At 47.4% G+C, this 27945-nt stretch overlaps 1 protein-coding gene across 2 annotated transcripts in view; it reads left to right on the top strand.

Annotated features, from left to right (window-relative positions):
* Zfp64 (ZFP64 zinc finger protein) overlaps positions 1 to 27219 on the top strand; it is a 75852-nt gene extending 48633 nt beyond the window's left edge. Inside the window, exons 1-5 of one of the 2 annotated variants that reach the window (XM_074074993.1) lie at positions 61 to 711; positions 4669 to 4818; positions 5621 to 5683; positions 10208 to 10459; positions 13973 to 27219. In XM_074074993.1, the coding sequence (XP_073931094.1) occupies positions 618 to 711; positions 4669 to 4818; positions 5621 to 5683; positions 10208 to 10459; positions 13973 to 14682 (1269 nt within the window). In that variant the 5' untranslated portion in view covers positions 61 to 617 and the 3' untranslated portion in view covers positions 14683 to 27219. Of the gene's footprint in view, positions 1 to 60; positions 712 to 4668; positions 4819 to 5620; positions 5684 to 10207; positions 10460 to 13972 lie in introns of those variants that run through there. The other variant, XM_074074991.1, reaches the window with a different exon arrangement.
* The last annotated feature ends 726 nt before the right edge of the window (positions 27220 to 27945 follow it).

Raw genomic sequence — 27945 nt, 5'->3', positions numbered from 1 at the left:
ACATCCCAGGGAGCTTTCTTTAAAAGAACATACCAACGCCCAGGTCCCAGCCCAAACCAATTAAGTCCGAATCCAAAAGCCGAGCCTGTGTAGCAGCAACGACCAACAGAAGCGCAGGCCCCACCCCAGATCCACTGAGGCAGAATCTGCATTTTAACGAGGTCCCCAGTGACTCGAGTGCACATTAAAGTTGGAGAAGAGCTGCGCTTCTGAAATTTTAATGGGCAAACGAATCACCTGGGATCTCGTTAAAATGCAGACCCGGTTCCTCAAACTCTATTGTGCATGCGAATCACCTGGGGACCTCGTTAAAATGCAGATTTCGGATTCCGCGGGTCTGGGCTGGAGCCCGGAGTCTGCATTTCTGACAAGCTCCCAGGTGGTGCGCGCTGCCGCGGCGCGAAGCGCGAGGCCACAGGACCCCTGGGGTCCTGGCTCCAGGCCAATCCGCTGTCAGGGACGGTTGATAAATCGCCCCGCTCGGCTGAGCAGCAGAATTGCCAGGACTTGCGTGCTTCGGGCGGGGAGGGGGAGCTGGGGTGGAATTTCCGAACTCCCGGAATTCGCGGCTTGAAGTAGGACACTCGTAGGGACCGCCGGTACCTCCTCCTCTCGCTATGTCGCGGCGCAAGCAAGCAAAGCCCCAGCACCTCAACTCCGAGCAGCCTCAGCCCGCGCGCCTGGGGTCGGCGGAGGTGGCGGGGGAGCCAGGTGAGTAGCGCTGCCGAGGGCCCAGCAGGGGTTTGGGGACAGTCGCTCGGATGTCCCGAGACCCGCGTGGGTACCAGATCTGGACAGGGGCGTGGAATCGGGAGCGAAGCTTCCAGCTCGAGTTCTGGACTGCGACCTGGGCGAGCCTTTGTGAATTACACCCCGTGTCAATTACACGGCGAACAGCTGAGCTCCGCGTGGGTTCGTTCCTGCAACCACTCCCCCGAGCGCTGAGACTCGCTGGTTCGCGCCCCCAAAGCGTTAGAGGAGCCTGGACACCCCCCACCTCGGACGCTGTTTCGGGGTGCACGGGCGTCTGAGCCTCCGACCTGCTTGGGCTGGTTTAGGCTGCGCGCCTGGAAGGTGGACGTTCTGCCGGGTATCGAGAAAATATCTGACCTTCTGCAGGGTGCCTGCCAAATGTAGGGCTAGGCGCTGGGGAGGGACACAGCAGTGGACAAGGACAAAATGCCAGCCTTCCTGGAGCGGCACACCAAACGTAAAATGTGTTAGTGACGAGTGCCAGAGGAGGTCTGAGAGCTATGGCGGCGGGAGAGGGGACGGGAGGGGACATTTCACGTTGTCCACTTCGCCGAGGGAACCGGTAGACACCGCTGGGTGAGGTGTTCCAGGCAGAAGGAACGGGGAGCGCAGAGTCCCGGGTGTCCCGAGGCTGAGCCTGGAGGAGGTCAGACCTGGTGGGATCCCCACCCCCCGCGCAAGAATTCCGCATCTTACTCTGAGTGACGTGAAAACTGGGGTGGGGGGGCGGTGACACAGTCTGACCCAACCAGCTCACCTGGCTACCACGTGGACACTAGCTGAAGAGGGGTTGGGAGACCCCTGGATACTCTAATACCCATCCCACCCCACCCAGGGAATCTTCCATTTCAGAAGAGCCTGCGGGAAGCGTCTTTTCTAAATTGCTAAATTCCTCCGCCACACTGGGGCACACGCCTCCGTCGGAATCTCAGGGGGCAGGCTGTGGAATCTGCACTTGTAAGGCGCTTCCCCTTCTGGTTATCCCGTGGAGGCCGGGTAGGTCCCTTCTTTCTCTTCCCTCTGTCTCCCTCATCCCTAGGCAAGAGGCGGGGAGAGGAGTTTCAACTGGACTTTCTCCTCTTTTCTTCCCTGTTTGCAAAGCCCCTCTCCCAGGAGGTGCACAGTCCGTGAGCTTTGATGATCACCTCTCTCCCAGGAGGCATTGGCAGCGGGGAATAGTATTTTTTAAAAAATAATAAAGCTTATCACGAGCAGAGTACCGTGACCGCCACTGTTCTGAGACTTAGAACAAGCGTGGATGGTTGGAACCATACATAGGGCGCTCCTGCAGCGGGGAAGGCTGGGGATGTTAACGCTGGGGAGGCAACTGTACAACAGAATCCCTTAATAACTGTGGCCCGGAGTTCAAAGTCAAAGCGCTGAACTACTTCTTCCTCCAGCAAACAGCACCCCGTGTTGCAGGTGTGAGTGCCACGTGCTGGTGGACTTGAGGACCCTCCTGCAGGACACAATCTAGGGCTCCAGTTAGTGGGCTGCCACCAGCCACCACTTCCAGGAAAGGCAGTCTTCCTGCTGATGTATTTAGCCTTGTATCCTAGGCCAGTGGCGCTGAGCAAGGGATTGGCCTTTATTTTTTTCAAGGTTGAGCCACTCAGAATTTGCAAGTGGCCTTACAATTCAAGGAGCTTAGGGACGAATGTACAGTGAGAAAGATTAAATTGATAGACTCTGGCACCGCTGGAAAGAAAGATAACAGAGGGGCAGGAAAGCAACTAACAGGAAACACACAGAGGCAGAAAGACTGTCACCCCACTTCCAGACTCAGTGTCTCTGCAGCTAGCTGTACCTTTCTCAGGAGAAAGTGGGCTTCCAGCCATGGCTTCCTAGATGTCTAAAGGTGAAAGGCCCCTTCCCTCCCCCCATCAGGGGCTCTACTGGGGGCTTCTTCACATCTGATAACCTTCTGACAGCTTTAAGGACCACAGTGAGGCTTGTATGTGTGTGTGACTAGAGTTTTGAACCCAGTGCTGCAGGCAACCTACTGCTTGAGCCACACCTCCAGTCTGTTTTGCTCTGGTTATTTTTGGGATAGAGTCTCGAGAACTATTTGCCAGGGTTGGCCTTGAACCTTGATTCTCCTGATTTCAGCCTCCCAAGTAGCTATAATGGTTCTCTTCTTTTAATAGGTGAGTCGCAAAGTAGCACAAAGTTTTGTGCGCTCCCCTGAGGAGCAGAGCAGTGGGCTGCAGGAGGGGCAGGCATGGTTTGTGATCACCTGGAAACTTCCAGCCCTGCCACCCTGAGTGTCTCTGGTCAGTTTCTTTCTTTCTCACCAAGCAGAAATTCTCAAAGCCTGATTCCAAGCCAGCAGCAGTGTCAACTGGGAACTTGGTAGGGTGAGTTATCACCCACTGCCCTATATCACCCACTGCCCTAGACCTACTGACTTGGAAACGCTAAGGTGGGGCGCAAACTACCTGTGTCTAACAAGCCCTGTGTGTAGGGCTTGCATTTGAGAGCCACGGCTGTAAGTTGGTTTTCCCAGTCCTCACTTTTTGGGAGGTTTGCATAAATTTATTGAAATGGAGATGTTAAATCCGCCCCTGAGCTTTGGTCAGCTGCTTTTCAAAGGGTCTCCAGCTGCACGCATGTTACTCTCACAACAGCCCCGGCCTCCAAACATGGAATTTGCTCCCCCACACACACAGACAGGGTCTTCCCATCCAGCCCTCCAGATCCTCCTTCGTGCTGGGATTACAGGCATGGGTCACCATGCCAAGCCCCAAACATGCTTTTTTTTTTTTTTTTTTTCCCAGTACTGTAATCCCCGCTATTCAGGAGGCAATGGCAGGAGGATTGAAGATTCAGGCCAACCAGGGCAAAGTTAATCAAAACCCTGTCTCAAAAATGAAATGAAGTCAGATGCTGGTGGCTCATGCCTGTAATCCTGGCTATTTGGGAGGCTGAGAACAGGAGGATCGAGTTTCAAGGCCAACCTGGGCAAATAGTTCTGGAGACCCTCCCTCGCCACCTCCCCAAAAAATAACCAGATCAAAATTGACTGGAGGTTTGGCTTCAGCAGTAGAGCACCTACTTTGCAAGCACAAAGCCTTGAGTTCAAACCTCAATCCCACCAAAAAAAAGAAAGAAAGAAAAAGGGGAGGGGAAACACTGAGAGTATAGTTCAAGTGCCAGAGCCCTTGTCTACAAGCTCAAGGCCCTGGGTTCAATCCCCAATAGTATTGGATGGATGGATGGATTTACTCTCACCTAAAATCTAAAACGCTTATATGATGCTCTCAGGCTAAGGAACAGTGATTTTCAGTGTGTCTGAATCAAAGGCCAAATGAGGTCCTGATATTTCAGATCCTCATCTTGAGTCTGTCTTGGGTTTGCCCTCCTCCATCTTTCTTCAAGTTATTGGTGAAACAACTCTTCTATCCTGAAAAGCAATGATGCTTGAACTGTGGCAAAACATCAGAGATCAGGATGAAGATTTAACTGTAGACACTGACTCAGAGTCCTGGTTTCTGTTGTCTCTAGTAAACAATACTGTTTAGGGCTTCTCGTTTTGCCTATTTCTTTTCTTTCTTTTTTTTTTTTTTTTTGTAATTCATGTTTATTACATTTTACAAAAGGAAGTACCAGCCTTGATAAATCAGAACTGTTTTTAAAAACTGTCTTCATCATTTGAGAACCTCTCCCTTGGCTTTTAGTCAACTGCCTGTTGTTTCCCTGGGGACTTTCCCAAGTCCCCATCTCCTGTATTTCTAGGAAGTTGGTAGGTGGAGTCATCTTCAAGACTGGCTAGTATGTATGTGGCTTTTATTTTTTGAAATACTTTTTCAAGAGCTGGTGAAGGAAGATGAAATAAACTCTAAACTCCCATAGTCACAAACTTACCATGGTGCTTATATATGAGAAATTAAGTGAAAACTTCTGCCTTGGTTTCAGCTTCAGAGCTAAACAATGATGTTCCAAAAGCAACTGGCCCCTCTGCTGAAGGCAGTGATGTCCCGGAGGCTCCTGCCATTACTCTCCCCTCGGAATCAAGGGAACAAACAGCCACCCTCGGAGAAAGGACATTCAACTGCTGCTATCCAGGTAGAGTAGAGCCTGGTGCTCAGAGCCCCTCTTCTGCCACACAAGGGAAGGTGAACTCTTTGGGAGTTCCCTGGATGGATCCTTGCATGATCTCGGATGGCCACACATGTGAGCGTCTTCATCACTGCACTCAGTCTTCCCTGGGGCTCTGCAAGTCCTGTAGCATCCAGAGCTCTGCATGTGACTCTCCAGAATGTCTGAGTCATAGCGGCTTCTGGTTTGAGGTTGCAGGTGCCCATCTACTTACGAGGAGCCCATTGTAGCTTGAAAATATCATAGGCTGAAAATGCCTGTAGTCCCAGTCTACATTCTAGCTTAGCCTGGCATGCTTCACACATGTGCAGAACGCTTACCTAAGCTACAGTGGACACCACCACCTGCCCCAAAGCCTGTTCTGTAATAAAGTGTTGGATATCTCTTGTAACTTATGGAATTCCATACCAAAAGTAGAAAGCAAAACGGTGGCATGGGTGCACCTTCACACCAAGGTAAAGTCAAAATGAATGTAAGTCTCACCCTCGTACAAATCAGAAACCATGTGTCTTTTAAAAACAGTGACCCAGGCATGGTGGCACACACCTGCAAAACCAGCTACTCAAGAGGTAGAAACGTGAGAATTGAGAGTTTGAGACCTGGTTGGGCAAAGTTAGTGAGCTCCTCTCTCAAATACAAAATAAAAACAAAGAGGCTGGGAAGGTAGCTCAAGTGATGGAGCACTTGCTTAGCACACTCGAAGCCCTGGGTTCAATCCCCAGCACCACCAAAATAAATAAAAAGCTGGGCTTGCTTTCTTCTCTTGTAGGTTGTCACTTCAGGACTGTCCATGGCATGAAGGACCTGGACCGCCACCTAAGGATCCACACAGGTAGACATCTACACACGTGGCAGTAAGCAAGAAGATGAAGTAGTGACTGGGAGTTAGAGCTGGGTGCACAGATGAGGAACACACAGCCAGCCTTAGCCTGTGACACATAACTCAGGAGTTGGACAGGGGACAGGAAGGCGGGGCATTAGGGAGAGACCCACAAGGATGGGCTGCACTGAGGCCTGTAGCCACCTGCTTCCTAGAGAAGAGTAGGAAACCTGCCTACAGGTGCCTTTTTAGGGCAGCCAGCTGCAGGGGCTAGAGAGATGTGAAGACTAAAGCAAAGCAATGCCAGGGGTCTGCAAGTTTCTGCCCACAGGGCTGGAAGCCAGCACTTGCCCCGCCATGTCCCCTCATAACCTGCTGTCTGTGGCTGATTTGGCCCTCCAACAACAGAGTTGAGTTGCTGCAGTAATTAAAGGACACACATGGCCTAAAGTAGTTACTGTATGGCTCTTTACAAAAAGCAGGGCTGACCCTTTGTCAACATATAAATCCTACACTTGGCATATGGGCAAGGTGTTGGCTTGAAACCAAGTCAAGTAGCTTAAACTTGGTGAGGCTTGTTTATTCTTCAAGTACAACTTATGAAAAAATAGTCCACAGCTGGCAGAATGGCTCTGTCATTCTAACACATGGCCCGTCTCTGGGTCAATGGTCACTGATCTAGTTCTCTGATCTCTTCATTGGTGCAAAGCAGAAGTGAGCTGGATAAGCCCGCAGCATCCCCTCCTTCTGTCCACGACCCAAGAGCAGCAGCCCTTGTGACCAGGTGAAATACATGCGCCCTCAGACATGGCCACACCAACAAGGAGGGGGCATCACATGCCCAGCTGAATCTGCACAGCTTGCTCATGGAGAGGACAGAACTTTCTGGGCTGCTACGAATCTCTACCAGAAATGGGCATTGTGCTAAAGAAATTCAAGGACCAAGGGTCCACTTTGCCTGAAAAAGACAAATCATTTCCTCCTCTTAGGAAATCTTTGATCCTCACTATGACAGAGTAATGATACCAGTCAAAGCAGGCAGATCCTAGGATGCACTACCAATATGGCAGGTGTCCACCATATCAGAGTGGTAAAGGTCCTGAGGATAAGGGGAGTGGTTGTTCTCATTGGGGCTAGGCTGCTGCCATCTTGTGGCTGGAGGCAAGACCTACCAAAATGCTACTATGCCCAGTTGCCCATCTTTTTAGGTTGACCTAGTGCGATGGGCAGGGGCTGAATTAATAAGGTTTCATTGAAATACCACAGAGCACTCTGGGGACACAGGAAGTATAGGGAAGACCTTGTCTTTTAGTGGGTAAGGCAGGTGTGACGTGAACCAGTGGCTCCTCTACTTGGTGTAAACTTAGGCTTCTTCCCTGGGTCCAAGGTACCTGCTCTTGTTCTTGGGATGTCTTAACTAATGGAAAGTAGGAGATGGGCCTGGGGGCTCACAGCATCCCTTGCTCAGGGCATAACCCAGAAGCTGCATTCCTTGTGACTAGTGAGACCCTGGGAATGGGGGTCAGCCCGAAAATATTTGTTCTCAAAGCACTGTTTCATGGGCAGGGTGGGGAGTGGAGGTGGCTCAACTGTGCAGTGCTTGCCTAGCATGCTCAAGGTCCTAAGTTTAATACCTCTAGTCCTGCAGAAAAAGAAAAAAGGGGACTGTTTCAAGATCCTTTTACACTTACAAATTGAAGGCCCCTAACAAACTTTTGTTTGTATTCTCTCAAGGTACTACATTAGAAATGAAGAATCTTAGCACCCCCCCCCCCACACTCGCTCTGAGAACTGTGGCATTTGTTAGGCAAGCCCAGGAGATGGCACATGGCACATACAAAGGAGGCCAAGACAGGGTCTGGTAGGCTGTATATCAGAAATCTTAGACCACGCCTGTAATCCTAGCTACTCTGGAGGTGGAGATCCAGGCAAAAAACTTTGGGAACCTATCTCAATCGGTAAAAATTGGGCATAAAGGGGTGTTCCAATAACCCAGCTATACAGGAAGCCAAAATAGGAGGATCATGGCTCAGGCCAACTCTGAGAGTGTTTTTTGGTAGGACTTGGGTTTGAACTCGGGTCTTCATGCTTGCAAAGCAGGCGCTCTACCATTTGAGCCATGCCTCAAGTCCTCAGACCAGCTCTGGATATAACCTCCAGACCCTATTCGAAAAATACCTAAAGAAAAAAGGGAGAGGGGAGAAATGACCCAAACATTGTATGCACATATGAATAAAAAAAAAGAAAAAGAAAAAAGGGCTGGGGCGTGGCTTAAGTGGTACAACATTGGCCTAGCAAGTGCAAGGCCTTGAGTTCAAACCCAGTACCTCCAAAAGACCAGGCCTTGAACACATATTGATTTGCTCCTATTTTTATTACCTGTATTCTAAAGTTATGTGGTTTTTAAAATATCTTAAATGCCTGGTCATGCTGGAAGAAGAAAACCTAATTTTCAAAATGCATAATAGAAATAGAGTGGGGGTGGGGGGCTTAAGTGGTAGAGAACCGGCCTAGCAACTGACTGCAAAGTCCCGAGTTCAAACCCTAGTACCACCAAAAGAAAAAACAACCAAAAAAAAAAAGTTTGCAGTAGTAGGGAGAAGAGCAAAAGACAAAGTGCTTCATCCCTATCATTTCTCATGTGAAATCCTGAGACGAGAAGAATCGTGATGTTAACAGGAATTATTTCTGGTTGGAGGGTTTAAGACTAGCTGGTGGCTCATACCTGTAATCCTAGCTGCTGAGAAGGCAGAGATCAGGAGAATCATGGTTCAAGGTCAGCCAGGGCAAATGGTTCGGGAAGCCCTATCTGGAAAATACCCAACACAAAAAAGGGCTGGTGGAGTGACTCAAGTGGTAGAGTACCTGCCATCTAGAAGAGAGAGGCACAGAAGGAGCTAAATTATTGAACAAGACACTTGACCTTATCAGAACTGAAATGCTATAGAGACGTAATTCAAATCACAGATCTGGAAGAGAAGAGAGTGTGGGCAAGTTCAACCCCTGATCCGGTAGCAGTTCAGTCAGTGGGGGTCGGGAACGGATCCAAGCCAGTCAGCAAAGACCAAAAGCAGTCCTCACCTCCCCAGATGGAGTCAGTGAAATGTTAGAACTGTGGAGGAGGAGTAGGCCATGCAGGCAGAGACCCAATAAACCACAAAAGAGAAAATTGATTAAATGTGGCTGAATCAAAGTTAAAACTTGGGATATCATTTTAAAAATCAAAACAAGTATCCCACAAGAAGAAAATTGTAACAAGCCAGAATGAATTTTCAGGACCTATTAAAGCTCCTACAAATCAAAGCTACCTAACTGTAGTGGAAAGGGTTAGGACCAGGCAGTCCCTCGCCTAAGAAGTAGAAACGCTAGAAGTCACACGAGATGGGCACATGAAGTGCAATGCTCGTATTCACCAGGCCGGCTAAAATTCACATAGTGAGTTGCAGAGCATAGTGTGTCACGTGAATTTAACCCTTACCGTGCCGTCCTTCCCATCTCCCAGCTGAGAGGGAAATGTACCTCTTTAGAGCGAGAGGGACACAGAAACTTGATGGAGTGCTGTGGCAGGGAACTTTTTACAGAAGAGTTGTGTGAGTGAGTGAGTGAGTGATCTCCAGGCCCCTTCTGTCCTACCACTTACTCTAATGGCTCAGGTTACCTCTTCCGGATTGCCTAAGTAGATTATCACCTACAAACGATGAGTTTTCTCTTGCTGTCTTTGCACTTGATCTTGGGTGCCTGGGCATGGGCCCCTGGGTTCAAATCTGAGAACGGCAGCGAAAGTAGTCATCTCTGCCTTACCCTTGGCTGTGGGATCCTTTGACTCCGCCGTGATGTAGGATTCGAGTCCCAGGGTGCTGTCCAGATGTCTGTCACATTCAGGCTTTTTCTCATTCCTGGGCCCTTGCTTTCCCCAGGCGTTTGGTTATTGGGTGACTGGTGTTTGCTGTATCACCCTAGAGTGGCTGGGGTGGGGGTGGGGAGGAACACACTGCTGGGTAGACATGTTCTGGACTTGGGGTTCTCTGTTATCCAGGTATTTCTAGCTACCCAGCCCTTTATCCTTTCTCTGGCTTTAGTGCCATCATTGCTGCCAGCCTGGAGGTGGATACCATTACTGCCTATCGTCTGGTCTGAGAGAAGGGAGGCGGCATCAGCTTGACCATTGTTTACAATCATGGTTCATCAATCAGTGGCCAGAAAGCTGTCTGAGAGCCCCTCCATGTGCTGCCTCTTGCCTTGGATACTTCTCTATAGACTCCCTCTTCCCAAGCAGGCTTGACCTATGATTTCCTTCAATCTGATTTTAGTCTAATCTGTCCCTTAAATTTTCCCAGTTTCCGAGAAATGGCACACTTTCCTACACTTTCCTGTTTCTCGGCATGCTGATTTAGACTTCAGTGTCTTCTGTATCAAGGCATTTGGACAGGAGGAGGAGGCAGGCTCACAGGCTCAGGCCACCATCTTTGTCACATCTCTGTAATCATCCTGATAACTAGGTCACCCTTAAAACCTTGACTCCTTGTGTGTTTGAAGGAGACAAACCACACAAGTGTGAGTTCTGTGACAAGTGCTTCAGCCGGAAGGACAACCTGACCATGCACGTGCGTTGCCACACGAGTATGAAGCCACACAAGTGTCACCTCTGTGACTATGCGGCTGTGGACAGCAGCAGCCTCAAGAAGCACCTGCGGATCCATTCTGACGAGCGGCCATACAAGTGCCAGCTCTGCCCCTACGCCAGCCGCAACTCCAGCCAGCTCACCGTGCACCTGCGCTCCCACACGGGTAAGTGCCCCAGCCAGAATCCTCCCTGCCCTGTGTTTCTGTAATGGCATAACCTTCCTTTAGGTAAGACGTAAGCAACTTCAGTGACCTGGTGGTTGGAATTCAGAACCTGTGATGATGTGGCTTGCTGAGGTTGACTTTGCCAAAACAACAGCTTGCAATAAAACAGCTGGGCTTTGTACTGAGCTAGATAGAATACAGGTGAGGATGGGTCCTCAGCACAGCAGCCAGGAGCAGAGGATGTATCACAAGTAAGAGTCTGAGGGCTGGGGAAGTAGCTCAGCAATAGAACAGTTGCCTAGCATGTGCAAGCTCCTGGGTTCGATCCCCAGCACTGCAAAAGAATAAAAGTCTGACCTATAAGCTAAGTGTTTTAGTTTTTTTTGTTTTTGTTTTTTAATATTCTGGCTATATGATGTAATTCAGGAATGTAGCAGTCAGTTGAATGTGACTGCAAATCACAAACTTCTAGTCCTAGAAAGCTTTTCCTTCCCTTTTTGTGGGATCCCTCTGAAATAATGCTAGCTGGATAAAACCAACCCATCATAGCCCAGAAAAATGAGGATTGGGACATTCATACCAATGTCACAGACATCATGAAATGTGAGCATTTTCAATATGTGCGGGGGAGATGGCAAGCTGATGGGCATTGCTAGCATTAATGCTGAGTAAAGAAAGCTGTTCCCAGTGGACAAGTGGAGAGTGACCTTCCCTGAAGTCTGAGTTCCCTGAGAGGTCCAGACCTGGATCTCTCATAGGTAGCCAGGCCCCAAGGCTCAGGGGAAAAGCAAAAGACTATTGGCAAAGCTGCAGGTGGAACCTCTATTCTTCCTAAACATAGCCAACCAAGGATTGCAAACTATTTGCAGAAAGCGAGTGCCCTGAAGTGTGCCAAGTCTAACAATTAACAAGTCCTAGAAGTAAGATTGTATTCAGGTAACTGGCAAAAATACAAACCTGTCCACCCACTGGCACAAATGTTGTGCCACATGGAGTTCTGCAAAGAGATACTGAGAACAAAGGCAGGAATTAAAATGAGAACTGCTAGATAGAAAGTTGACAAATTTTCTCAGAAACTAGAAAAGCAATGAGGTTAGAGAACTGAGAATAAGAAGCTGATTCCAGCTACTTGGGAGATGGAGACAGGAGGGTCATGATTTGAGGCTGGTCAGGGCAGAAAGCAAAAGGACTCTGGGCACAGCTCAAGTGCTTGGGCAGTAAGTCTAAAGCCCTGAGTTCAAACCCCAGTACCACAAAAAAAAAAAAAAAAAAAAAAAAAAGCTGGCAGAGTGGACCAAGTGGTAGAGCACCTACCTAGCAAGCATGAGGCCCTGAGTTCAAACTCCAGTGCTGAAAAAAAAAAAATCAGCCAGGTGCTGGTGAATCACCCCTATAATCCTAGCTACTTGGGAGGCTGAGATGGCAAGGATCACAGTATGAGGTCAACCTGAGCAAATAATTCATGAGACCCCATCTCCAAAATAACCAGGGCAAAGTGAACTGGAGATATGGCTCAAATAGTAGGATGCCTGCTTTGCAAGGGCAAAGCCCCAAATTCAAACCCCAGTCCCACCAAAAAAAAAAGCTGAATTTTGGTTTCTCACTAAGTCTAGGAAGAAAACAAAACAGAAGAACATCAATTGAGAAACAAAAAAGAATGTCACAGTTCTAAGGGACCAGGAGAGAGAAAGGACTCCCGAGATGTCAGTTAGGATGAAGGGAATAGGGAGGAGACATCCACACCTAGAAAGGCTTCAAGATAGCACTGCTTCCTGGAAACAACAGAACAGCCTCAGAGATGGCAAATGATCTTGAATTTAGGGTTCAATCCCCAGTGAAACTATCTTGTGCACTAGACATGTACACCAGCACTCAAGACTTTCTTCCCAGACACCATAATAGAGATGAGAAGACATGCTCCAGCAAAGCAAGGGAGAAAATAAAACTGTCATGAAGTACTTGACTATGAGTGTGAGGATACAGCTAACCAAGTTACAGCAAAGAAAAGTGTTAAGATGACACCTGAACAGAACTGTAAAAGAAAAAAATTAAGTAAATCCGAAATTCAGAAAACCATAACAAAAAACTGCATGTGAGCTGGATGCTAGTGGCTCACACCTGTAATCCTAGCTACTCAGGAGGCAGAGAGGGGAGGAGCAGGGTTCAAAACCAGCCCTGGGCAAATAGTTCTTGAGGCCCTATCTTGAAAAACCCACTTAAAAAAAAAAAAATGTACATGAGAGGTTACGTAATTAAGAGAGTGGATGACTTCTGAGATTATGTGACTTTTTTCTCAAAAAATGTACAGTCCGTGACTTAAGTGGTAGAGCACTTGCCTAGAAAACTCAAGACTGATCTCAAATGACAGTACCACCAAAATAAAAAAATTAGGAAAAAGTAGTAATGCACAGTCCAATCAAGAAGCAAGTTAAACCTGTATGAAACAGAACTGAAAAACCTCTTGCAGTTGCTTTAAGTGGGGTGAGGAGGGGAAGAGACAAGGTGGCAGTGTCACTAATGTGCAATATTAGACTGTTGGGAACTGTCACTGCAAACCCCACCCCATGATGAATATATCCTAATAAATTATAATAGAAAAAAGAAGCTAAACTTGGTCCAAAGTGAGTATAAAAGGACAAAGAGCAATTTGACCTTGATGGCAGTGACTGTGGCCCTGTAAGAGGTGATGGTTATCCTGGTGCAGTGGTGTGGCTCTGGTGAATATCACGTCCTCAGTCCTATTTTAAATGACTTGTACTTTGATCCTGAAGTTGAAATCTGAAACTGACTAAAGTACGGGAATCACAGGGCAGAATGGAAGTGTTTTTGAACTTAGAATTAAATGGGGATTAGCATGAGGAAGAGAAGAGACACTCGGAGAACCTCTCTGACAGACTCCGGTGTGAGGCTCTTCACTTAGAAAGTGACCCGGGAAAACCAGGACCACCAGCTCCTCCGCAGCAGCACACAGGGAGTGGCTGGGGCTGGGGGTGTAGGATAAAGGAGGGACTTACCAACCGATGCCCACTTAGAGAAACAGCCCCCCAAATGCCTAGAAATCCTTAGCAAAGGACTCTAAGCTAGACAGGAGGGTATGGCATTTCATTACTTATCCCCACCCTCCTGCCATACATGTGTTAATTTTACAAATAAAATTCAATCTGTAGCTATAAAACAAAGAAACGTTAAAAAGACAAGCTGAGTAACTCATGTAAGTGACATCTCGCCTCTTTTTCCATGTTCAATGCTGGGACCTCCAATTAAATGACTGTTTAGATTTGAAACTCAAGTCCCATCAAGAGTGTGGGTTAGGGGCCACAGTGCCTGAGTTCACATCCCCGATGCCTTGCCTCTGCGGGCCTCAGATGATGGTAAGTGGTGGTGTTACCAGGAAATTGCAAATAGTTCAAGTTCAAAGACCCAACAGTCTAACAAGCCAGGTGTGTGGTGCATGCTTGGGCGTAGTTCCGTGTTGCCTGCCTGCTCTAATGGACACACACCTTCCATTGCTAGGGGACACCCCCTTCCAGTGCTGGCTCTGTAGCGCCAAGTTCAAAATCAGCTCGGACTTGAAAAGGCACATGATCGTGCACTCGGGGGAGAAGCCTTTCAAGTGCGAGTTCTGTGACGTACGCTGCACCATGAAAGCCAACCTCAAGTCGCACATCCGCATCAAGCACACCTTCAAGTGTCTGCACTGTGCCTTCCAGGGCCGGGACCGGGCCGACCTCCTGGAGCACAGCCGGCTGCATCAGGCCGACCACCCAGAGAAATGCCCGGAGTGTAGCTATTCCTGCTCCAGTGCAGCCGCCCTGCGTGTGCACAGCCGGGTTCACTGCAAGGACCGTCCCTTCAAATGTGACTTCTGCAGCTTCGACACGAAGCGACCCAGCAGCCTGGCCAAGCACATTGACAAGGTGCACAGGGACGAGGTCAGAACGGAGAACAGGGCCCCACAGGGCAAGGAAGGACCCAGAGAGAGCAGCTCCCACCACGTGGCCAAGATTGTGACCCAGAGGGCCTTTCGCTGTGAGACCTGCGGTGCCTCCTTTGTCAGGGATGACTCTCTGAGATGCCATCGGAAGCAGCACAGTGACCAGGGGGAGAACAAGAACTCAGACCTGGTCACCTTTCCCCCAGAGAGCAGTGCCTCAGGGCAGCTGGGCCCCCTGGTCTCTGTGGGACAGCTTGAGAGCCCTCTGGAGCCCAGCCATGACCTCTAGTGCAACCACAGGGAACCCTCAGGATCCAGACAAAGCTGGTGCCAGCCCCCTCATTACCAGGCCATGTGGTGGGCTTTGGTCCTCAGTGCTGGACCTAGCAGCCCAGACTTCATGGGCCTCTGATGGCAGTAGTTGACATGTGAGGACAGACACCCATTCATAGTGCTGTCTTCCTACAAGATCACCTGAGCCTTGTGGCATGGGACCTCTGAGCACTGCTCTGCCAACAGGGAGAAATTCTTCACAGCGGATTTCGCTGGGTTAAAAGTAACCCATTTCTGATGAGTTATTAAACTAGTTAGACAACATAGATAAAACTAACTGGTCTGTGTAGTAGGAAGGGTTAAGATGAGGATGGGGTCCATGGAGGCTTGGGTGGCCTAGAAAAATTCTGATTCTTAACCTGGGTGGCGGTGGAGTATTCACCTTATACATTTGTGTGGTTTATTTTCTGTTTTACAATAAAAAGGAAAATTGTCTGTAGAGTCAGGTAAGAGGAACACTCAATTTTTCCTTACATTTCTGCATGGACAGGGATGGTAAGACATTTTTTCTCCCCCATCCCTACCCCATTCAGTAACTTAATTATAAATAAATCTCAGGATTTTTTTTTTTTCAATAAGTTGGTTCCACACTGAAGCAAAATGCAGTTTGGCCTGCAGGTGGCGCCAAAGCTCAAGCTACCGCTGGGCCAGCATGCACTTGGGTGTTACAGATTTGAAATGCAGACACTTGTATTCAGAAAGAGAAGTAACCGGGTGAGCTGGGCCTGCGTCTGGGATGTGCGATGTGTGAAGCCACCATCATCTTTTGCATCACAAAGAGCTCTTAGCGTTTGCTGAACAGCACTCAGTGAAAATCTCACATTCTGGTAAATGGCTTGGCCTCAAACTCCTGGACAGAGTTGCTGTCTTTGTTCTACATTGATGTATTTTGTTCAATTAAGTCTTTGTTTAATATAAGTTAAATTCTATGCTACACAGTTACGCTTTTGAAATGGACCAAGTGGATCTATCGTTGATCTTAACGTGACAAAATTTTGTAGGCTGAATACTGGGGACTGTTTCACTTATGAAATAGCACGAGGTATAGCTTATTTTATGAGCGTGATTTCAACAAACGTGACTCCGTTAAGTTCAGCAGGTGGTTGAAAGCATATGTTGGGCCTCTGGTGTAAGAAGCAAAGATGAGCCTGGTGGGCCACCATGGCCTGGCTTGGGGACCGTTGTTTTTTGATCACACACATCATGGGCTAAACCCCAGTACTGTTGTACACTTTCTGTTGTCCTCGCTGTCCTGTGTCATGACTCTTATTTGAATTTCTAGAAACACAAAAGGTTATTGGCCTTACAAGTGGGAACTCCTAGACAAACACCACACAACCATCCATTTAACTTCTGGTGCGAAAGCTCTTCGGATAAATGGGAATGGTATCGGCCTTTTTAGATGTTTTTGTGAGCAGCTGTGAGAACCTCAACGGCCTTAAACTCAATCTGGCATCATTTAGCAAGTTTGGATTCCCAGTGGAACAAAGGTGAGCAGAAATTTTGGGGCCAGATATTAAATATCGTAGGCATTGTGGGGCTAGGAAGTCTTTTGCAGTTTTAGCACAGAAAGCAACCAGGGACTACATGAAAAAGAACATGCACACCTGTCCAGACAGTGTTTTGAGCTGAACTGACAACGTCTGGAGAGCACACTGGAAGAGGCCAGACTTACCATCAGAGACATTCACGAGAATAGGCTGAGAGAATAAGGACTGTTTAAAATAATACTAATTAAATTTTAAAAGGGAATTTCAAGACTGGTGAGAACTTGTGATTTGGAGGAAAGTGAGGAAAATCTAACTTCAGGAAACTTCAAGGAGTTGGTGTGGGTTCACCTGTTTTATTAGAAGGTGGCCGTCACTGGGGTTACAGAAAATTGTCCAGGACCTGGAGGGTGGCCTGGCTAAACCTACTTCAGTGACATAATGTATGCAATCACAGAATAAAACTGGGGAACTGCTTTCACAGCAGAGGGCTGCAAAATGACCCAGACAGCTGTTCTATGCCAGCCCCCACTAGTAGAGCGGATCTGGAAGAGGAAATTGATGAGTGTTTTTGTCATTGACTTTACTGGGCCAGGCTTTGGCAGGCTTTTCTGGGAAAGGAACAAACAGTAAATTTTAGGGGTTTTGCTGTCCCACACCCTGTCAAACTACTCAGCTCTGTTGTGATAGCACACTTACTCCAGTCTGTCCCTGTAACTGCAAGACTAAAAGCACTGTAGAGAATAGATAAGGAGGTGGGTATTTTGAGTGTACCAATAAAGCCTTATTTACATAAGCAGTCTATGATTTGGAAGACCACACTTTGCTGACCCCTGAAGCTACACCAGGGTCAATTGGCCTTGGGTAAAAAGCCGGGGGAGAATTGTTAAGGACACTGTGTGTCCTGGGGCCACCTTGAGGAAAGTGTTGCTTCAGGAAACAGACAGGTGAGCTCCAGGTTAGGTCCCAGGATCCTTTTCATCTTAGTGCAGCTGTCAAATCCCCAGTGAAGAGCCCAGATGTCAAGGTGATGTCCCCTGATTCATTTTGTGGAGGCTTCCTGCTGCCCCCAACCTAGTGACCAGAGTCCTAACTCTGACCAGAGTCCTAACTCTGAGTTAGGTGCTGTCCTGACAACTGCGCCTGGCACCTGTCCTCACTACCTTCCTGCTCCCAGGTGTGCTACAGAACTGGGACCAGGGGGCACCAGGTCAGACACTTGCCTCAGACACAAGATTTAAAGGGACACAAGAAACTCAAGTTGCCAAGAGAGAATATTCGAGTGCAATACTTTTAAAACGGGAACAATGACCACTTTGTTTTTGGAAACAAGGTTTTCCTGTAACTGGCCTGGGATTGGAGGGGATGAGGAAAGGTTGTGTGGGACCCTATCTTTATTCAAAATTCCCAGACTTTGTTTCTGGATTCTGTGGCATTCAATTTGGGTTTTGAAAGGCTAGCCTTACAATGTTGGCCTTGATCATTGAGATTCTGGACCCCATCTTGAATGTGTGCAGTGGCTCACCCACAGCACCCAGGGCTAGATCTCCATCCACCTATTTGTGCTTTCACCCACCCCTGTAGCATGTCGCCATGCTCAGCCATTGGTTGAGATGGGGTCTTGTGACCTTTATGCCTCAGCTGGCCTGGAGCCTCATTCTTCACATCTCCACCTCCGAAGTAGCTAGGATTATAGGAGTGAGCCTCCCTGGCCCCACTCTGCTCTTATTCAGACATGGTGCTGCCCTGGGCAAGGCTGGCTGGCCCTGCCCAGCTTGTTTTTTTCTACAATAGAGGCCATTAGAATCACAAATCTGGGTGGGTGGTGACAGAACAATCCTAAAGAAACCACCCTTAAATATTTAACCAACAAAGGTTGTGCGGTCAGCACACGGATGATTTGACACACATGCATATGTGACATCACAGTAATCACCACTGTCACCCCTCCGGCTGAACCTCCCACCCAGAACTTGTTCATCTCAAGGCTGAAGTCGGCGCCCTTTGCCCAACATCTCAGATAAAATCTACTGTTTTAAAACAACAAAAACGCAAGTTGGTTGCCTCCATGTCCTTCCCCCATCTTTTTTTAGGGGCTGGAGAATAGCAAGAGTGAGTACTGTGGCTTTGTGATCCTCAAGGATCATGGCTCTGTCTACCCTCTCCCCCTACCCCACATCTTCAACATAGGCTCCAGGGTGGCAGCATGAGCTCAAGGGAGGACAGAAGGGTGCTCCCCCCCCTTAACACCACACACTTGATGTCTGCTCACTTCCCCATCAGTCACACAGCCACAGTGCTGCAAAGGACACCGGGAGGCAGCTTCCTGTGGGGTGGGCTGTGCCCAGTTAAAACCTGGAAGGAGGCACCAGCCCCATGAGTGCTGTCTGTCCTCTCCTTGCAGAGGTGCACATATGGGGAGCACAGGGAGCCACTAGCACCCAAACACATCCCCTACATGAATTCACTCAGACTTCAGGATAACAGGCATCTGCCTTCATCCTTACGAGGGAAATCTTCAGACATGAGCTGCTCAGAGTCACATGGCTGAAACCCATCTGGAATCCATGGACACCAGTGCCCGAGGTCGCTTCTATAGACTACAGTGTTTTCCACTAGCAGAGGGGTGAATCAGGGGAGGAACCCTTTGGGTTCTAAGTGTTGAGACAGGACAAGGTCTTTTTTGCAAGAATGGCGAAGTCTTCAGTTAGATGGAAACAAACTCACATATGGTCACTGTGAGATGATGGGGAAGAGCCCTGGGCTGTCGGCATGCTGGAGCAAGTCCTGCAGGAATGGCTGGCATTGGAGTCCCTGCTATAGGCACAGTCCAGCTCTGCCTGCTAAGTAATGCTGAGCCCTTAGTGATGACCTCACCTACGCAAGCAGCCACCTAAGTGTGGGCAAAGCCACTTTCAGGAGACAATCTTGTTATCTCCAAATGCAGCTCGTGATAGTTCAATAAAGATGGAAATGAAGGAGTGACAGGTAGAGAGGCCCACCTGCTGTCAAGCAGCTAGTCAGGATCAGAACCCGTGTTGAATACCCCACACCACTGCTTCCTCTTTAAGACAGAGCTCGCCATTGTTTTTGAGTCATGGACCCTTTGGCAGTCCAGTGGGGTCCATGTATCCTCCCACTCCACCCCCACCCCAAAGCAAGACAAAATGCATGATTTGCAAAGGAAAATAACTACTGTAACAAAATTGTTAGCAAAGTGTTTTAGTGATGTGCGTTTTATTAACACACTCAGCAAGCTCTGGAAGATGTAAGCAGCCATGCTCATTTTGAGGTAGTGAGGATTGTGAGTGGCATTTCATGAGGTTATCTGACGATAACCTCATGAAGATACCGGATTTCTCTTGTTGACTGAATCATAGGACCTGCCAATGTCAGCGTGACTCGAGGTCTAAATGCAAAATTGACTGAAATGCTTGGTTTGAGGAAAAGGCTAGTGAAAATATTCACTTCTTTGTCCAAGTCTCCAGTCCCCCTGAATTTCATCCAGGGTCTTGACTTCACATTAAAAAAATCCTTCACAAAAATAGGGCTGGTGGAGTGGCTCAACTGGTAAGAGCACCTTCCTAGCAAGCATTGAGGCCCTGAGTTCAAACCCCAGTGCCTCCAACAACAAAAAAGGAATGGTTCATCCATATGTGTTGACATGAGACTGAAGGTCAGTTAAGTGAAAAAGAAAAAGACAGCGGCCTAACACTCCCCTTAGAATATATCCCCTTATTGTCTTAAAAATAAAACGTATGGGGCTGGGGATGTCGCTCAGTGGTAGAGCACGTGCCTGGGCTCAGGCCTGAGCACTGCGCATGCGCACTGCCGGCTGGGTATTGTGTTAATGAAACGCTTTCCTGGTGGCTGCCTCTGGCGATGAAGCCAAGGTGGGGAAAGAAGAGCTTCATCGCTTGGACTCCCTGTGTCTGCTAGGCTGTTGCTACAAGCAAGTATTCCAGAGCTGACAGCCTGGGGTGGGGCTCCGCGGTAGCTCATGCTTCGTATAAGTAAAGCCACGTTCAGATCGCAGCACCAAATAAACTACAGCAAGAGGGCGGAGATGTCGTGTGCTGGCCTGGCATGTGCGCGGCCCTGGTCACAAATCCCCACACCAAAAAAAAAGAAAAAACTGAGACCAGTCAATCATTTTTATTATATGCATTAAATTTCTTATTTACTTTTTGGTGATATCAGGGTTTGAACTCAGGGTTTCATGCTTGTGAAGCAGGCGGTCTACCACTTGAGCCATGTTTGCACTGGTCGTTTTGGAGATAGGATCTCCCTTGTCCAGGCCAGCCTGGACGTCGTTCCTCCTATTTTATGAACTCAGGGCCTTGCATTTCCTGGGCAGGGGCTCTACCACTGAGCCCCCCCCATACCCCCCCGCATGTTATTCTTTTTTATTTGTTTATTATTTATTGGTGGTACAGGGGCTTGAACTCGGGGCCTTATACTTGCTAGGCAGGCACTCTACCACTTAAGCCGCTCCTCCAGCCTGTTATTCTACTTCTTCATAATTAGATCGCAAGGGCTGGGGGAGTGATTCAAGTGGAAGAGCGCCTGCCTGGCAAGCGCAAGACCCTGAGTTCAAACCCCAGCACCGCCAAGAAAAAAAGAGAGCGAATGCTGCATTTGTCACCTTAATGCAGGGAGCTTTTTCCGTATATGAGATTACTTCCTTCAGACAGATTCCCAGAAATTAAATTACTGGGTGGAAGGGTCTGAACATATTTAAGGCTCTTGCTAAATGTGGCCAAACTGCGCTCCACGGAGATCGAACCGGTCACGCTCGTTGGCAAATGCTGAGAACTCCAGTTTACTGTGACTTTTCCCGAATGGGACATTGTTTTGCTAAGTACTGTACTGATTTAGACAGCATTAGTAACTATTAATGACATTAGTAGAGGTGGGTTTTTTTTTTTTTTAATCCATTCAGGATCATGTCTTAGCATTAAGTGATGTGTCGTATATTAAATAAAAATATTTTTAAAATCCTGAGGATCTGAATGATAACCAGGTATCCAAATGTTAAATCTACCAACCTATTAGCCTGACACTGCAATAAGCTTTAGAGACATAAAATCATTTGAAATTTGAGCACTTTAGTACAAACCTATCGTAGTAGCCAGCAAAAACGGAAGCCATTAAAAATCTGAGCTTTTTGCACCAAGAATGTGGGGCATTTTTTCCTTGTGCCTTGATTTGCTTAAATAGTATGAAATGGTACTTACGTAAATCCCAGGACTCAGCAAATGCTGGAGCTCGTAATGGGACACGGGGCTCAGGATGACACAAGCTGCCAGCACAATTGACTTGTGGTGAGGATGGCTTGAAACTGACCAGCAGGAGACCATTTCCAATTGATTACCTTTCAGGGCTAATAGCCTCCACGCTGTTCTGACTCCTGTATTTAAGTGTAAATCTTGCTAGTGGAACAAAGCAGTGATCCAGGAAGGGCTGGGGACTGGGGGCTGGGGCGTCAGCGAAGTAAGTAGCAGCTTTGAAATGTTCAGTAGCTCTGAGGCAACCCACCCTGGAAGTGTGCAGTGGTCACAGGTGAGACAGTGTGAGATGAGACTCCACCCCTGCCCTCCCTTCAAGCTCAGCCTCTCCAAAACTAGGAGAAAAATGAATCTGGTGTTTATCAAGACAACTCACTGTACCCCACCCCCATTTCTGCACCCTCATCTCATGATTCAGAAGAAGATCCAGGATTACTTACTGCAAAATAGTCTAAAACCAGTTTAAAATGTATAATCTATTACACTTTCTTTTTTTTTTTTTTTTGGTGGGGCTGGGATTTGAACTCAGTTTCACACTTGTAAAGCAGGTACTCTACCACTTGAGCCAAACCTCCAGTCCATTGTGCTCATGTTATTTTAGACACGGGATCTCATGATCTATTTACCCAAGCTGACCTCCAACTGCAATCATCCCAATCCTAGCCTCCCAAGTAGCTAGGATTACAGGCGTGAGCCACCAGCCCAACTGCTCAACTTCACTTTCAAATAGAGAATCTTAGTACCAACACTGCTGTTTCTATAGTCACAGAATGGGAGTCTTTCTAATCTAACTGAAAACTGGCACTAGGAGAAAACCTCAGTATTACATCTCATCCTCAAATGCCTGCCACCGGGGTAGTGCTAACAGGAAGCAATGACACTGTTAAGTAGGAGCAGAAAAGTTATGCTTTCAGTTCAGAAATATTTATTGAGCACATCCTATGCGCCTGGAATTGTTTGAAACAAGAGACAAGAAAGTTAAACAATGTGTGACTTAATTCCTTTCGAATAATTGTATGCATTTATTATTATAAAAGTAATACATTGTTTTGTTTCTTGAGAAGGTCTCATGGTGTAGCTTAGGCTGGCCTGGAGCTCTTGATTCTCCTGCCTCAGTTTCCTGAGTGCTGGAATTATAGGTGTGTACTACCATGTTCAGCCATGATCAATTTTTAAAAGATAACCTAAAACTTATTATAATTTAAAAAGAGAAAGATGGGGCTGGAGACATGGCTCAAGTGGTAAAGTGCCTGCCTAGCAAGTGTGAAATCCCAGTACTGCCGAAAGAGAGAGAGAGAGAGAGAGAGAGACATGGAGGACAACTCAACAGATATGGATAGAAAATTGGCTATCCTTTTAGGGAAAAAAGTAAAGCTAGGCTCCCTATTTTACTCTAGTTACAAAAACAGATCCTCATTGACTAAAGTAACCAAACCTAGAAGCAAAACTGTTAATTGTGGAAGAAATGTAGAAGCAGATATTTATGACTGTATTTATTTACTTATTTTGTGATGCTGAGGATCAAACTCAGGGCCTCATACATGCTGCTTACCCTCCACCACTGAGCTACATCCCTAAGCCTGTGACTTTGCTTAAAGGCACAAAACCAACAAATAAAGACAGTTAACACCTCCAGATTTAAAACACAAGTAACAGTAAAGTAATAAGATGTCAATGGGAAAATAAAAAGCCAAGTACAGCCGGGAGCCAGTGGCTCACTCCTGTAATCCCGGCTACTCTAGAGGCAGAGATGGGAGGATCAAAGTTCAAAACCAGCCCCAGGAAAATAGTTCATGAGCCCCTATCTTGAAAATACCCAACACAAAAAAACGCTGGTGGACTGGCTCAAGTGGTAGAGCACCTGCCTAGCAAGTGTGAGGTCCTGAGTTCAAACCCCAGTACCACCAAAATAAATAATAAATAAAAAGCCAAGTGGGTCCTGGGGAGAGTATTTGCCATCTACATTGGGGCAGGCAAAGCATCCTTACATGGTGGGCAAAGGCTGTGGGCTATGTGACAGAAGCAGGCAGACCTTCCTGCGTGAGGACATCATACAGGACAGGAGACCTGAGAATGACCCAGGATGGTTTCCAGCCATGAGGTGGGCGAAGCTGTCATGGGGGGCACAGCAAGCATTCAAACATGAAATTTGAGGGTCTGACCCCATCACGCAAAGTCGTTACTTCACTCTCACAAGTAGACACACTGAGTGGTCCCCCCAAGGCTGTCTGAGTTCAGAACAGAGGCCCTGCAGCAGTGACCAGCCATACCACCTACTGGCCGAGGGGCCTAGGACGAGTCACCCAAAACACCTCCCTCTCACTGTAAGACCTCCAGCTGACCCGTCAGTCATGAGCACCGCAGCTACATGATGGGCAGCACTGTCGTCCTCACTGGAGGAGGTTTAGTAAGATAAGGCACCTTTGCCTCTGGGTCCCAATCCTGGCACACAGTAGGTGCTCTGCTAAAGATGGCTGTCACCAGGATCGCTGTATTTGGTCCTCTATACACTGTAGACTGTGACAATAGGCCCTAGCACGGTCATGAAATAAATACTGGCCAGTTCTAGTGTTCAGTCTCAAGTAGTCAAAAAGATTCTAATTTTAGATAGTAATGATGTGATGATATGAATTAATAAAGCTGGTCGCCTCTCTACCACATTTCAGAACTTTAATGAGGACTAGAATACCGCCATTGCCCAGGGCATGTAATAAACTTTGTGGTCTTTTCTCTGTTAAAAAAAAAAAAATGCAGGCCAGGCATGGTGGTCCATGCCTGTAATCCCAGCCCTTGGGAGGCTGAGGCAGGAGAACGGAGAGAATTCAAGGCCAGCCTGGGCTACATAGCAAGTCCCTGTCTCAAAAAACAAGGCAACTTCTTTTACTAAAAGAGCAGCACCAGATTTATTGAGTAGCAGGTGGCCAAACCCTGCCCTAGTGGTGGTTTCCACAAGGTTGCCGGAAGCCACTTGGAACCCTGCCCTCCTTGGGCAGTCCCCACCCTTCCTCTCCATCCCCCAGAAAGTTCTCCAGGAAGATGCCTCAAACCTCACACCTGCCTCCTGCCAGACTTTCCTCTGCCTGCCACAGTTCTCACTGGGCATCTCAACCTGGATCTCACAGGGCAGTGGGCAGTGGATCTGAAAGAGTCAGGTAGCAACAGACAGTTCAGCCCAGTGACTTCTAGTTTCCCATGGACAAAAATCAACTCCTTCCCAGGCCTCCTTCTCCTCCTTTTGCTCACTACCTATTCTCTATTGCATTCTTCTCTCTCAGTCCACAAACCTGAGGACTTCTACCTCAGGACCTTTGCACATGCTGCTCCATCTGCTTAGAAGTCTCTTTCTACTTTCTTCCCCGAACTAGCCTTTTTAAAAACAAAATATCTACTAGAGCCTAGATTAAGGACTATTTCCTTAGGCCTTCCTTGACTCCTCTATTCAAAATAGATTCTATTTTAGTAGAATTCATCATTTCTTCTTAAAACTAGAAGACTGTCTTTTTTTTTTTTTTATACTGCTGGGATTTGAACTCAAGGCTTCACACTTGCTAAGCAGGTGCTCTACCACTTGAGCCATGCCTCCAGTCCAGGGACGATCTTCTTCCCTGTCACATCTCTAGGATTTAAAACAGTGCCTGGCAAATGGAGGTTATCTAAACACTTATTTAATGAACGTGGTACTTCTCACAACCGGCCTGTTTATTATGAGATTGATTGGTTGTTGAGCTGCTTTGTGAACCATCAAAACTGTTTTAGGGCAGAGGTTAGGACCCCCATTTTTAACTGCTTGCGCCTAGTTCCTAATTTAGTACTTGGAACACAGTAGGTGTTCAGGATAGACTTCTTGAATGCATAACTGAATGAACCTCACACATTGAGAAAAGCTCATTACCGATAGGAGGTACTCGATAATGGTGGGGCCTGGGTGAAATTACATAGCAAGGTTTTCTTTGTCACTAAGTATTTTCTAATGTCTGTTCAGTGTCTAGACTCTGATATTTCCAGATGGCAACATCCTAAGGAGGGGCCTCTGAGTGTGGAAGTCCCACTGAGGTTAGGACCTCAGTCCCTGTCCGTTCTTTGCCTCACCTTAAGATGTCAATAACAGTGACTGGGGCTGGGGCTTCCACTCACTGTTGCAAGGGAGCTGGGAGGTCGGCACAAAAGGAAGGAAATGACCTGGTGTTATGAACAAATCCCCCACTTCCTCCCAAGCCTGGCAGACAAGGTGACAAGTTGCTGATGTCCTCTGGCTTCACACGCAGTTCATTAGCACACCTGATACTCTGCAGCCCTGCAACTTTCTGTGTTCTCCCACAGCTAGAACCCTTAATAAATCAGACCAAGCCAATAAATTGCATCCGGTCACCATTGCCCTCCTGCTGCTGTTCCAGCAATGTCCCTTGGGCTCTAGGGTAGACTGGAGAGAAATGTGTTTCTGCTCTCCAGAAGTGGGGATACACAGGGAGGAGATAATTAAAACAGTTCAGGATCCTGTGCAGGCTCTGTGCATGCTGGGTGGATCCTGGGACAGACAGAAGGACATTGGTGGAAGAAGTGAGGCCATTCCTCCCGCCTCTGCGTGGGTAGGAGCACTGTGCCAGTGAGTTCTTGCCTTGGACACATCTACTGTCTCACATAAGAGGCTGGTATTAAGAGAAGCTGGGTGAATTGGATCTGGGAACTCTCTTACTGTATTCATAATTTTGCCATAAATCTAAAAGTTACCCAAAATTAAAAGCCTCAGAAATGTCTAAGGTGGCATATGCTTGGATGGTTTCCATCCATATTGACTCAAGTCAACAAATGGCTTCCTAAAATCAAACAGACTGGAAATGAATCCTGTCTCTACCACCTGCCCACTTTGGGCAAGTGACTTAACCATCAGAGCCCCGATTTGGGCACGCCCACCTCAGAGGATTGCTGTAAGCACTTCCTGACATGACACGAACACCCCCTGTGCACAGCTGAATTCTTGCTGCATGATAGCTTTTCCTAGCTCAGTCCTCTCAAGAAAAGGAGCAAAAAGCTGGTTTTAAACATTTGGACAGTAAGCAATGAAAAGCAAGATTTGCAGGAGCCTGTTGCAGTCAGCTAGCATTCAAGTTAGAGAAGCAGGAACTGGATGGGGTCATCTGGTCCTGCCACAAAAGCACTGTTGTCACTTTACTGCTGTGGATGGTGTTTCTTCTTACACTATCAGAAGGCGGACTTTTCAAACTTTCCTTTTTTTTCAATTTAACCTCAAAAGCTGAGTGAAATGCTGTTTGTGAAGATTATTCCTGGTAGTGCTGATTGTAAAGGCAAAAGATGGAAGCTATCTCAACGCCCCCAGCAGAGTCTGCCCAACCATTGCATGGAATTCTCTGACATTCAAAAATATGGAGCATATAGATACAGGTGTAGACACAGATATGGGCATATGTGAAGATCCAAAGGCAATATCAAACATAGTACAAGCTGGGCACAGTGACTCATACCTGTAATCCTAGCTAGTTGAGAGACTGAGAACTGGAGGATCGAGGTCCAAGACGTAGCTTGGCAAATAATTCAAGAGACCCCATCTCCATAATAACCAAAGCAAAATGGACTGGAGGTGTGGATCAAGTGATAGAACACCTGCTTTGCAAGCACAAAACCCTGAGTTCAGACCCCAGTTTCACCAAAAGGAAGGGAGGGAGGGACAAAGGGAGGAAGGGATGAAGGGAGGAAGGGAGGAAAGGAGGAAGGGAGCAGGGCTGGGGGCATGGTTCCAGTGGTAGAGCACTTACTTAACAAGTCCAAGGCCCTGAGTTAAAACCCCAGGACTGCCAAAAAAAAAAAACTTGGACCGAAGCTGAAGCCCTGGGCTCAACCAACAGCACGGCAAAAGAAAAAACCCACAAATATGAAAACTATCTTTCTCACGATTAAATGGGTGTTAAGGGAGACCCAGGATTCATAGTATTTTGATTACTTTGTATATATTTAAAGTAACAGTGTAACAAGCTATTCAATTATATGAAAACATTTTAGGTAACAATTTTAAAACAAGTAAGGAGCCAGGTGCCAGGAGCTCAAGTTTATAACCCCAGCTACTCGGGAGGCTGAGATCAAGAGGATCAAGGTCCAAGGCTAGCCCAGGCCAATAGTTCAAGAGACCCTATCTCCAAAACAACCAGAGCAAAACGGACTGGAGCTGTGGCTCAAGTAACAGAGTGCCTACTTTGCAAGCAGGGATTCCTGAGTTCAAACCCAGTCCCACCACAAAAAAAAAAAAAAAAACCACAACCAAGTAAGGAATTACATACTTTTAAAGAAATTGTTCACTACGTATCTGAGTAGTTCAAAGCTCAGGCTCTGGTGGACCCCGTGTGGATTTCTGGGTCTTGGAGAGCTGTGTGGTGTTTTCTGAGCAGAAGGTCTATGGCCTGTAACCTACAGGAAGGAAAGGGAGCCTGGAGC

This window comes from Castor canadensis, chromosome 5 (assembly GCF_047511655.1).
Source record: "Castor canadensis chromosome 5, mCasCan1.hap1v2, whole genome shotgun sequence".
Taxonomy (NCBI): Eukaryota; Metazoa; Chordata; class Mammalia; order Rodentia; family Castoridae; genus Castor; species Castor canadensis.
The sequence above is the reverse complement of the archived record's forward strand: the minus strand, read 5'-3'. Positions and strand labels throughout refer to the sequence as shown.